A 12500-nucleotide genomic window follows, 5' to 3' on the forward strand; every position below is an offset into this window, starting at 1 on the left:
CCTCTCTTAAAAGACTAAGTGCAGAAGTGTGGTCTCGCCTGTTCTTGTCCTCTCTCAAAAGACTAAGTGCAGAAGTGTGGTCTCGCCTGTTCTTGTCCTCTCTCAAAAGACTAAGTGCAGAAGTGTGGTCTCGCCTGTTCTTGTCCTCTCTCAAAAGAATAAGTGCAGAAGTGTGGTCTCGCCTGTTCTTGTCCTCTCTCAAACGACTAAGTGCAGAAGTGTGGTCTCACCTGTTCTTGTCGTCTCTGCAGGCGTCACCTTGGTCACAGATAGTTGATGACTCAGCTAAACAAAGAAGAAGAATGACTTGCCATCTTTGAATAAAGTGTGGTATTTACTAGGACTCCTACCTTCTCTCTCAGGGGCTGCAGGAACCTCCACTTTGCTCTCCTCCACCTTTGGGGCGTCTGCAGAGTCATGTGACTGCTCCTGCAGGCAGGAGTTAAACATTAACGCTCGCTGGTTAGTGCGCCGTCCGCCATTGTGCTCTTTTTGTCCCACTAAATAGAAAATAATTATAGTAAGAATAAATTAAAGTCATTGGAAGACAAAAATATATTAAAAAGAAGTTATTTGAAGATAAAAACAAAAGGAAAAAAAAGTAATATGAATACAAAATATAAAATTAATTTAAAAAAATTATTTGAAGGAAAAAGTATAATCAACAAATTAAAAGTAATTTGAAGGTAAAACTAAACAAAAAAATACATATTACAAAAAGTTGATAAAGTATTTTGAAGATAAAAAATAATAAAAAAAGAAAAAACAGTCACTTGAAGAAGAAAAGAGAAATAAAAAATTCATTTGAAGGAAAAAAGAAGAAAAAGTGATTTGAAAAAAAAAAGAAAAAAAAAAAGAAAGTCATTTGAAGAAAAAAAAAAAAAAGAAAAAAAGTGATTTGAAGGAAAAAGTATAATGAAAAATTAAAAGGTAATTTAATGTTAAACAAAAATATAATAAAAAAGTTGATGAACAAATATTTAAGAAAAATACAACTAAATGAAGAAACATTAAAAAAAGTTATTTAAAACATTAAAAAAAAGTTATTTGAACATAAGAAATTCTAAAAGAAAAAAACAGTCACTTGAAGGTGATTTAAGGTAAAACAAAAATAATTAAAATTGATAAATATTTTTAAGAAAAATACAACAAAATGAAGAAAGTTATTTAAAACATTAAAAATAAGTTATTTGAACATCAAAAATTCTAAAAGGAAAAAACAGTCACTTGAAGAAAAAAATGATAAGAAATAAAAAGATTAATTTGAAGGAAAAAAATATAAAATAATTAAAAAGTGATTTGAAGGAAAAAGTATAATAAAAAAAAAAAGGTAATTCAAGGTAAAACTAAAATATAATAAAAAAGTTGATAAATATTTTTAAGAAAAATACAACGAAATGAAGAACATTAAAAAAATTTTTTTGAACATGAAAAATCTATTATGAGATGGCGACTTGTCCAGGGTGTACACCGCCTTCCGCCCGATTGTAGCTGAGATAGGCTCCAGCGCCCCCCGCGACCCCGAAGGGAATAAGCGGTAGTAAATGGATGGAACATAAAAAATTCTAAAAGGAAAAAACAGTCACTTGAAGAAAAAAAAAAAAAAAGAAATAAAAAGATTAATTTGAAGGAAAAAAATATAAAATAAAAAAGTGATTTGAAGGAAAAAGTATAATAAAAAAAAAGGTAAATTAAGGTAAAATACAAATGTAATAAAGTTGATAAACAAATATTTTTAAGAAAAATACAACAAAATGAAAAAAGTTATTTAAAACATTAAAAAAAGTTATTTGAACATAAAAAATTATAAAAGGAAAAAACAGTAATTTGAAGAAAAAAAAAAGAAATAAAAACATTAATTTGAAGGAAAAAAATATATCAGAAATAAAAACATTAATTTGAAGGAAAAACATATAAAATAAATAAAAATGTGATTTGAAGGAAAAAGTATAATCAAAAATAAAAAAAAGGTAATTTAAAGTAAAACAAAAATATGATAAAAAAGTTGATAAATATTTTTTAGAAAAATACAACAAAATGAAGAAAGTTATTTAAAACATTAAAAAAGTTACAATTATAAAAGGAAAAAACAGTCATTTGAAGAAATAAAAATAAATTAGATGAAGAGATTACTTTGAAGGAAAAAACCCAGTAAAAAATAAGTAATTTGAAGAAAAAATATAGAACAAAAATAGAGTAATTTGAAGAAAAAACAAAAAAACCCAGAAAGCTATTTGAAGGAAACAATTATAATAAAAATAGTATTTTGAAGAAAAATAAAATAGAATAAAATGAACATTATTTTATGAAAAAAAGTCATTTGAAGTGATGCCAACTATTACCAAAGCCCATGACATTATGCTGAATGATGTCATCAAAAAACACTTCCTCTTTTTGTCAACACAACCAAGAAGAACTGCAGGTCTTACCAGTTCATTCTTAGTCTTCTCATTGCACTCCTTTTTGCCTTCCACTTGGCCGGGGTCAGAGGTCATGCTGGCCATGCCGCTCTCCGATTGGCTGCTCTGGACCACGCTCGACTGCTGACAGCCCGCGGCAGTTAGTGCGGCGGGCTGCTCTGTCCCTGGAGAGAGAAGTGTGTGTGCGTGTGAGTGTGTGGGTGTGGGTGTGTGAGTGTGTGGGTGTGGGTGTGGGTGTGTGGGTGTGTGAGTGTGAGTGTGTGGGTGTGTGGTGAAAGTTGCATGCAAATGTGAAAAGCTGTAAACAAATGTCTCTTGTGAGACTTGTGCATCCTACCTGCTTCTGTTGGAGCCGCCGTGCTGCTCTGCTGCGCGCTCTCTTCCTCCTCGACAACCACAGGAAGCAGGCGTGCGCTGAAAAGAAAAGTGTTGATGTAACGAGACGCAGACGTGAGCACGGTCAGCTCAAGATGCCCACGGAGTAGCGACCCACCGAGCCGATTGTTGCTGGCGTTCTGATGGAGTGTATTTTTGGGCCCATAAGGCGCGCCGGATTACGAGGCGCATTAAAGGAGTCACATTTGGATTGTTTTTCTACACGTAAATGACTTCCTTGTGGTCTAATTAACATGTCATGGTGGTTCTTTGCTCAAAAAGTTTTTTTTATAAACCTTCAAACCGCTTTCTCTTCTTCAGGATGCGACGTTTTGTGAGCGGTCTTATTTACGTGCCTCCACTTGGACAGCGCTTAGCGCTTCCATAGCGAGTCTACAGACAAGATACAAGTTAGAACTCTACACTTCTTCTTCATATTAGTAAATGGCAACAGCGGGTGGATGAATGCCCCACAACAGGATAGGGAAAAAGGAGTTTATTGACTACTACGGCGGACGCGTGGAACTTTTTCTGGACTTATGCAGATCCAAAATACACATCAGCAGGTACCAGGAGGTAAGAAACATTGGTTTTGCATAATAGGTCGAAACAAAACGCCATATGTCTCCTAATAAGTGACATGTGGGTGTCCTTATACCATACTTGCCAGCCTTGAGACCTCCGATACCGGGAGGTGGGGGGTGGGGGGCGTGGTTGGGGGCGTGTTTGGGGGCGTGGTTAAGAGGGGAATATATTTAAGCTAGAATTCACCAACTCAAGATTCTAGCTATATATACATATTTATTTTATTATACATATAAATAAAAGAAATATTTGAATTTCAGTGTTCTGGAGGCTATCCAGTAGATGGCAGTATTGTCCTGTTTAAGAGTGTCACAACATTGCTGTTTACGGCAGACGAACTGCTTTACGGTAGACTAAACGTGACTGCTGTTGTTGTGTGTTGTTACCGCGCCGGGAGGACGTTAATGAAACTGCCCAACAATAAACCCACATAAGAAACCAAGAACTCGCCCTCGATCATTCTACAGTTATGACGTCATTGAGCAGGCAAGCTGTTTATATTGTGGGAAAGCGGACGTGAGAACAGGCTGTCTCCACTCAGGTCCGCATTGCGCTGGAGGGGGCGTGGCCTCCAGCTCCGGCTGAATACCGGGAGTTTTTTGGGAGAAACATTTCTGCCGGGAGGTCATCGGGAGAGGCGCTAAAAACGGGAGGGTTGGCAAGTATGCCTTATACACGCACCATAATAATACCGTATGTTGAAGCACAGTACGTCTGACTATGGTAGCCGTAATGCTAAGACAATCCGTCAAGCGTTGCGTCTTAGCTTACCATTTTTGAGCGTCGTGTGTACTGTTCTATATTCTCAACGGATCAACGTTTTGGTATTGCTTGCTTACGTGTACTTGCTAGCGTCATTTATTGAACAGGGCGTCAACCTGCCGCCTACACACATCTCTTATGTGTGACTGCCATCTATTGGTCACACTTATTACACCAAATCAAACCGCTTGGAGGTCGGTCAGCACGACCATAATCAGCTCACACATTCTCATACTTCCTTGACTACTAATAATCGGTATCAACCCTGAAAAAAACATATCGGTCCTCGACTACTAATAATCGGTATCAACCCTGAAAAAAACATATCGGTCCTTGACTACTAATAATCGGTACCAACCCTGAAAAAACCATATCGGTCCTCGACTACTAATAATCGGTATCAACCCTGAAAAAAACATATCGGTCCTTGACTACTAATAATCAGTATCAACCCTGAAAAAAACATATCGGTCCTTGACTACTAATAATCGGTATCAACCCTGAAAAAAACATATCGGTCCTTGACTACTAATAATCGGTATCAACCTGGAAAAAAAACATCGGTCCTTGACTACTAATAATCGGTATCAACCCTGAAAAAAACATATCGGTCCTTGACTACTAATAATCGGTATCAACCCTGAAAAAACCATATCGGTCCTTGACTACTAATAATCGGTATCAACCCTGAAAAAAACATATCGGTCCTTGACTACTAATAATCGGTATCAACCTGGAAAAAAAACATCGGTCCTTGACTACTAATAATCGGTATCAACCCTGAAAAAAACATATCGGTCCTTGACTACTAATAATCGGTATCAACCCTGAAAAAAACATATCGGTCCTTGACTACTAATAATCAGTATCAACCCTGAAAAAACCATATCGGTCCTTGACTACTAATAATCGGTATCAACCCTGAAAAAAACATATCAGTCCTTGACTACTAATAATCTCTATCAACCCTGAAAGAAACATATCGGTCCTTGACTACTAATAATCAGTATCCACCCTGAAAGAAACATATCGGTCCTTGACTACTAATAATCAGTATCAACCCTGAAAAAAACATATCGGTCCTTGACTACTAATAATCAGTATCAACCCTGAAAGAAACATATTGGATAATCGGTATCAACCCTGGAAAAAAACCATATCGGTCCTTGACTACTAATAATCAGTATCAACCCTGAAAAAAACATATCGGTCCTTGACTACTAATAATCAGTATCAACCCTGAAAAAAACATATCGGTCCTTGACTACTAATAATCAGTATCAACCCTGAAAAAAACATATCGGTCCTCGACTACTAATAATCAGTATCAACCCTGAAAAAAACATATCTGCCCTTGACTACTAATAATCAGTATCAACCCTGAAAAAAACATATCAGTCCTTGAATACTAATAATCGGTATCAACCCTGAAAAAAACATATCGGTCCTCGACTACTAATAATCAGTATCAACCCTGAAAAAAACATATCGGTCCTTGACTACTAATAATCAGTATCAACCCTGAAAGAAACATATTGGATAATCGGTATCAAACCTGGAAAAAAACCATATCGGTCCTTGACTACTAATAATCTGTATCAATCCTGAAAAAAAATTATCGGCCCTTGACTACTAATAATCGGTATCAACCCTGAAAAAAACATATCGGTCCTTGACTACTAATAATCAGTATCAACCTTGAAAAAAACATATCGGTCCTTGACTACTAATAATTGGTATCAACTCTGGAAAAAAACATATTGGTCCTTGACTACTGATAATCGGTATCAACCCTGGAAAAAAACCATATCGGTCCTTGACTACTAATAATCGGTATCAATCCTGAAAAAAAACATATTGGTCCTTGACTACTGATAATCGGTATCAACCCTGGAAAAAACCATATCGGTCCTTGACTACTAATAATCAGTATCAACCCTGAAAAAAACATATCGGTCCTTGACTACTGATAATCGGTATCAACCCTGAAAAAAACATATCGGTCCTTGACTACTAATAATCAGTATCAACCCTGAAAAAAACATATCGGTCCTTGACTACTAATAATTGGTATCAACTCTGGAAAAAAACATATTGGTCCTTGACTACTGATAATCGGTATCAACCCTGGAAAAAAAACATATCGGTCCTTGACTACTAATAATCGGTATCAATCCTGAAAAAAAACATATTGGTCCTTGACTACTGATAATCGGTATCAACCCTGGAAAAAAACCATATCGGTCCTTGACTACTAATAATCGGTATCAATCCTGAAAAAAAATGATCGGTCCTTGACTACTAATAATCAGTATCAACCCTGAAAAAAACATATCGGTCCTCGACTACTAATAATCAGTATCAACCCTGAAAAAAACATATCGGTCCTTGACTACTAATAATCAGTATCAACCCTGAAAAAAACATATCGGTCCTTGACTACTAATAATCAGTATCAACCCTGAAAGAAACATATTGGATAATCGGTATCAACCCTGGAAAAAAACCATATCGGTCCTTGACTACTAATAATCGGTATCAATCCTGAAAAAAAATTATCGGTCCTTGACTACTAATAATCGGTATCAACCCTGAAAAAAACATATCGGTCCTTGACTACTAATAATCAGTATCAACCCTGAAAAAAACATATCGGTCCTCGACTACTAATAATCAGTATCAACCCTGAAAAAAACATATCTACTACTAATACTACTACTAATAATCAGTATCAACCCTGAAAAAAACATATCGGTCCTTGACTACTAATAATTGGTATCAACTCTGGAAAAAAACATATTGGTCCTTGACTACTAATAATCAGTATCAACCCTGACAAAAACATATCGGTCCTTGACTACTAATAATCAGTATCAACCCTGAAAGAAACATATCGGTCATTGACTACTAATAATCAGTATCAACCCTGAAAAAAACATATCGGTCCTTGACTACTAATAATCGGTATCAACCCTGAAAAAAACATATCGGTCCTTGACAACTAATAATCAGTATCAACCCTGAAAAAACATATCGGTCCTTGACTACTAATAATCAGTATCAACCCTGAAAAAAATATATCGGTCCTTGAAATCATTATCAACCCTGAAAAAACCTGTATCGGTGGAGGTTTGAAGGAAAGTCACTCACGTGTCCTCTGCTGCTGACGTGGAGGTCAAGTGGTCCGAGGTCAGGCTCTGAAAAAGCATCAGATTAAAAGCACAGGTGACATGCAGGTAAGTGCACCTGTCCCACGGCAGTGCAACACCATCTGAGCTCCACAGTGTGTGGAAGATTCTTACATAAGCTGCACTTTCATAAAGTGTGTGAGTGTGTGTGTGTGTGTGTGTGTGTGTGTGTGTGTGTGTGTGTGTGTGTGTGTGTGTGTGTGTGTGTGTGTGTGTGTGTGCCAAGAGAACTGGCAAACACTGGCACAGTGATGATGGTGGAGGAGGACTTACTGCCTGTGTGTGTGTGTGTGTGTGTGTGTGTGTGTGTGTGTGTGTGTGTGTGTGTGTGTGTGTGTGTGTCAACATTCTCACCATGGAGCAAGGTGAGTGCAGCAATAGGACGTTGTGTAACCACACACCCACCCACACCCACACACACACAAAGGGGGCTGGAAACAATAAAGGTTGATCCACTATAATACCAGCTGGCAAACAATCATCTCTTGTTATTGTTTACTTAAGTGGCCACTAATTAGAGACTAACTTAATGAATAATGACATCATTAAGATCCAGGTGGTCAACAACCACATTTATATTCATCATGTGCTTTGACATGCAATTAAGTGGTCGCTTGTGTTAAATATATTTTTATGAAAAAAACAAACAAACAAAAAAAAAACGCAAAGGCTTCGCTACACATCTTACAATAAAAAGGAGCTCTGCAGGAGCTGCAAGTATGAACATTTTGTTTTATATGCTAACCTAGCGTGACGTCGCTGTTTAAGCGCACATTGCTATGCTAGTGTTTAACAATAATTAACTCTGAATGAGTCAATTAGTATCATCATTTTTATATATAATAATATAAATTAATAATTTTTTGTCTTGAAAATCAACTTTTACCTTGAATCATTTTTTTCCTTGAAAATCAACTTTTACCTTTTAAAATCATTTTTTTCCTTGAAAATCAACTTTTGCCTTGAAAATCATTTTTTGTCTTGAAAATAAACTTTGACCTTGAAAATATTTTTTTTCCTTGAAAATCAAGTCTTACCTTGACAATCAACTTTGACCTTGAAAAAAAATTTTTTTCTTGAAAATATTTTTTTTTCTTGAAAATCAACTTTTACCTTGAAAATCATTTTTTTCCTTGAAAATCAACTTTGACCTTTAAAATCATTTTTTGTCTTGAAAATCAAGTTTTACCTTGAAAATATTTTTTACCTTGAAAATAATTTCTTCCTTTAAATAAAACTTTTACTTTTTCCTTTAAATAAAACTTTTACCTTGAAAGTCAATTAAACATTTTTTTCCTTGAAAATCAACTTTTACCTTTAAAATAATTTTTTCCCTTGAAAATCAACTTTTATCTTGAAAATCATTTTTTGTTTAGAAAATCAACTTTTATCTTGAAAATCATTTTTTGTTTAGAAAATCAACTTTTACCTATAAAATCATTTTTTGTCTTGAAAATCAACTTTTACCTTGAAAATCATTTTTTGTCTTGAAAATCAACTTTGACCTTGAAAATCATTTTTTGTCTTGAAAATCAACTTTGACCTTGAAAATCATTTTTTGTCTTGAAAATCAACTTTTACCTTGAAAATCATTTTTGGTCTTGAAAATCAACTTTTACCTTGAAAATCATTTTTTGTCTTGGAAATCAACTTTGACCTTGAAAATCATTTTTTGTCTTGAAAATCAACTTTGACCTTGAAAATCATTTTTTTCTTTGAAAATCAACTTTTGCCTTGAAAATAATTTTTCGTCTTGAAAATCAACTTTTACCTTGAAAATCATTTTTTGTCTTGAAAATCAACTTTTACCTTGAATAATTTTTTTCCTTGAAAATCAACTTTTACCTTTTAAAATCATTTTTTTCCTTGAAAACCAACTTTTGCCTTGAAAATCATTTTTTGTCTTGAAAATCAACTTTGACCTTGAAAATCATTTTTTTCCTTGAAAATCAAGTTTTACCTTGACAATCAACTTTGACCTTGAAAATATTTTTTTTTCTTGAAAATATTTTTTTTTCTTGAAAATCAACTTTTACCTTGAAAATCAACTTTTACCTTGAAAATCATTTTTTCCCTTGAAAATCAACTTTTACCTTGAAATCATTTTTTGTCTTGAAAATCAAGTTTTACCTTGAAAATCATTTCTTCCTTTAAATACAACTTTTACCTTGAAAATCATTTTTTGTCGAAAATCAACTTTGACCTTGAAAATATTTTTTTTTCTTGAAAATATTTTTTTTTCTTGAAAATCCACTTTTACCTTGAAAATCAACTTTTACCTTGAAAATCATTTTTTCCCTTGAAAATCAACTTTTACCTTGAAATCATTTTTTGTCTTGAAAATCAAGTTTTACCTTGAAAATCATTTCTTCCTTTAAATAAAACTTTTACCTTGAAAATCATTTTTTGTCGAAAATCAACTTTGACCTTGAAAATTATTTTTTTCCTTGAAAATCAACTTTTACCTTTAAAATAATTTTTTTCCTTGAAAATCAACTTTTATCTTGAAAATAATTTTTTGTTTAGAAAATCAACTTTTATCTTGAAAATCATTTTTTGTTTAGAAAATCAACTTTTACCTATAAAATCATTTTTTGTCTTGAAAATCAACTTTGACCTTGAAAATAATTTTTTGTCTTGGAAATCAACTTTGACCTTGAAAATAATTTTTTGTCTTGAAAATCAACTTTGACCTTGAAAATAATTTTTTTCCTTGAAAATCAACTTTGACCTTGAAAATAATTTTTTGTCTTGAAAATCAAGTTTTACCTTGAAAATATTTTTTACCTTGAAAATAATTTCTTCCTTTAAATAAAACTTACCTTGAAAATCATTTTTTGTCGAAAATCAACTTTGACCTTGAAAATCATTTTTTTCCTTGAAAATCAACTTTTACCTTTACAATCAACTTTTACCTTTAAAATAATTTTTTTCCTTGAAAATCAACTTTTATCTTGAAAATCATTTTTTGTTTAGAAAATCAACTTTGACCTTGAAAATCATTTTTTTGTCTTGGAAATCAACTTTGACCTTGAAAATCCTTTTTTGTCTTGAAAATCAACTTTGACCTTGAAAATCATTTTTTTCCCTTGAAAATCAACTTTGACCTTGAAAATAATTTATTGTCTTGAAAATCAAGTTTTACCTTGAAAATATTTTTTACCTTGAAAATAATTTCTTCCTTTAAATAAAACTTACCTTGAAAATCATTTTTTCTCGAAAATCAACTTTGACCTTGAAAATCATTTTTTCCCTTGAAAATCAACTTTTACCTTTACAATCAACTTTTACCTATAAAATCATTTTTTGTCTTGAAAATCAACTTTTACCTTGAAAATCATTTTTTGTCTTGGAAATTAACTTTGACCTTGAAAATCATTTTTTGTCTTGGAAATCAACTTTGACCTTGAAAATCATTTTTTGTCTTGAAAATCAACTTTGACCTTGAAAATCATTTTTTTCCTTGAAAATCAACTTTGACCTTGAAAATCATTTTTTGTCTTGAAAATCAACTTACCTTGAAAATCATTTTTTTCCTAGAAAATCAACTTTTACCTATAAAATCAACTTTTATCGCCACTTGTGATTAAGGGCTATATAAATAAACATTGATTGATTGATTGATTGAAAATCAACTTTTACCTTGAAAATCATTTTTTTCCTAGAAAATCAGCTTTTACCTATAAAATCATTTTTTTCTTGAAAATCAACATTTACCTATAAAATCATTTTTTGTCTTGAAAATCAACGTTTACCTATAAAATCATTTTATGTCTTGAAAATCAACTTTTACCTATAAAATCATTTATTGTCTTGAAAATCAACTTTTACCTTGAAAATCATTTTTTATCTTGGAAATCAACTTTGACCTTGAAAATCATTTTTTGTCTTGAAAATCAACTTTGACCTTGAAAATCATTTTTTTCCTTGAAAATCAACTTTGACCTTGAAAATAATTTTTTTTGTCTTGAAAATCAACTTTGACCTTGAAAATCAACTTTTTCCTTGAAAATCAACTTTTTCCTAGAAAATCAACTTTGACCTTTAAAATCAACTTTGACCTTTAAAATCAACTATTACCTTTAAAATCATTTTTTGTCTTGGAAATCAACTTTTACCATGAAAATCATTTTTTTCCTTGAAAATCAATTTCAACCTTGAAAATCTTTTTTTCCCTTGAAAATCAACTTTTACCTCTAAAATCGTTTTTTTCCTTGAAAATCAACTTTTATCTTGAAAATCATTTTTTTCCTTAAAAATAATTTTCCTTGAAAATCATTTTTTTCCTTGAAAATCAACTTTGACCTTGAAAATCATTTTTTGTCTTGAAAATCAACTTACCTTGAAAATCATTTTTTTCCTAGAAAATCAACTTTTACCTATAAAATCAACTTTTATCGACACTTGTGATTAAGGGCTATATAAATAAACATTGATTGATTGATTGATTGAAAATCAACTTTTACCTTGAAAATCATTTTTTTCCTAGAAAATCAGCTTTTACCTATAAAATCATTTTTTTCTTGAAAATCAACATTTACCTATAAAATCATTTTTTGTCTTGAAAATCAACGTTTACCTATAAAATCATTTTATGTCTTGAAAATCAACTTTTACCTATAAAATCATTTATTGTCTTGAAAATCAACTTTTACCTTGAAAATCATTTTTTATCTTGGAAATCAACTTTGACCTTGAAAATCATTTTTTGTCTTGAAAATCAACTTTGACCTTGAAAATCATTTTTTTCCTTGAAGATCAACTTTGACCTTGAAAATAATTTTTTTTGTCTTGAAAATCAACTTTGACCTTGAAAATCAACTTTTTCCTTGAAAATCAACTTTTTCCTAGAAAATCAACTTTGACCTTTAAAATCAACTTTGACCTTTAAAATCAACTATTACCTTTAAAATCATTTTTTGTCTTGGAAATCAACTTTTACCATGAAAATCATTTTTTTCCTTGAAAATCAATTTCAACCTTGAAAATCTTTTTTTCCCTTGAAAATCAACTTTTACCTCTAAAATCGTTTTTTTCCTTGAAAATCAACTTTTATCTTGAAAATCATTTTTTTCCTTAAAATAATTTTCCTTGAAAATCATTTTTTTCCTTGAAAATCAACTTTGACCTTGAAAATCATTTTTTTCTTAGAACATTTTTTTTGTCTTGA

General features: G+C 32.0%; 1 protein-coding gene across 11 annotated transcripts in view; it reads right to left on the reverse strand.

The window, feature by feature from the left end:
• Positions 1-12500, reverse strand: part of lrmp (lymphoid-restricted membrane protein) — a 114664-nt gene that overhangs the window by 24263 nt on the left and 77901 nt on the right. For all 11 annotated transcript variants that reach the window (XM_062066501.1, XM_062066508.1, XM_062066505.1 and 8 more), the window contains exons 24-28: positions 7293-7339; positions 2758-2834; positions 2430-2584; positions 351-429; positions 231-285 (exon numbers count right to left, since the gene is read on the reverse strand). In XM_062066501.1, coding sequence (XP_061922485.1) covers positions 231-285; positions 351-429; positions 2430-2584; positions 2758-2834; positions 7293-7339 — 413 coding nt within the window. The remainder of the gene's footprint in view (positions 1-230; positions 286-350; positions 430-2429; positions 2585-2757; positions 2835-7292; positions 7340-12500) is intronic.

Source organism: Entelurus aequoreus, linkage group LG12, assembly GCF_033978785.1.
Source record: "Entelurus aequoreus isolate RoL-2023_Sb linkage group LG12, RoL_Eaeq_v1.1, whole genome shotgun sequence".
Classification (NCBI taxonomy): Eukaryota; Metazoa; Chordata; class Actinopteri; order Syngnathiformes; family Syngnathidae; genus Entelurus; species Entelurus aequoreus.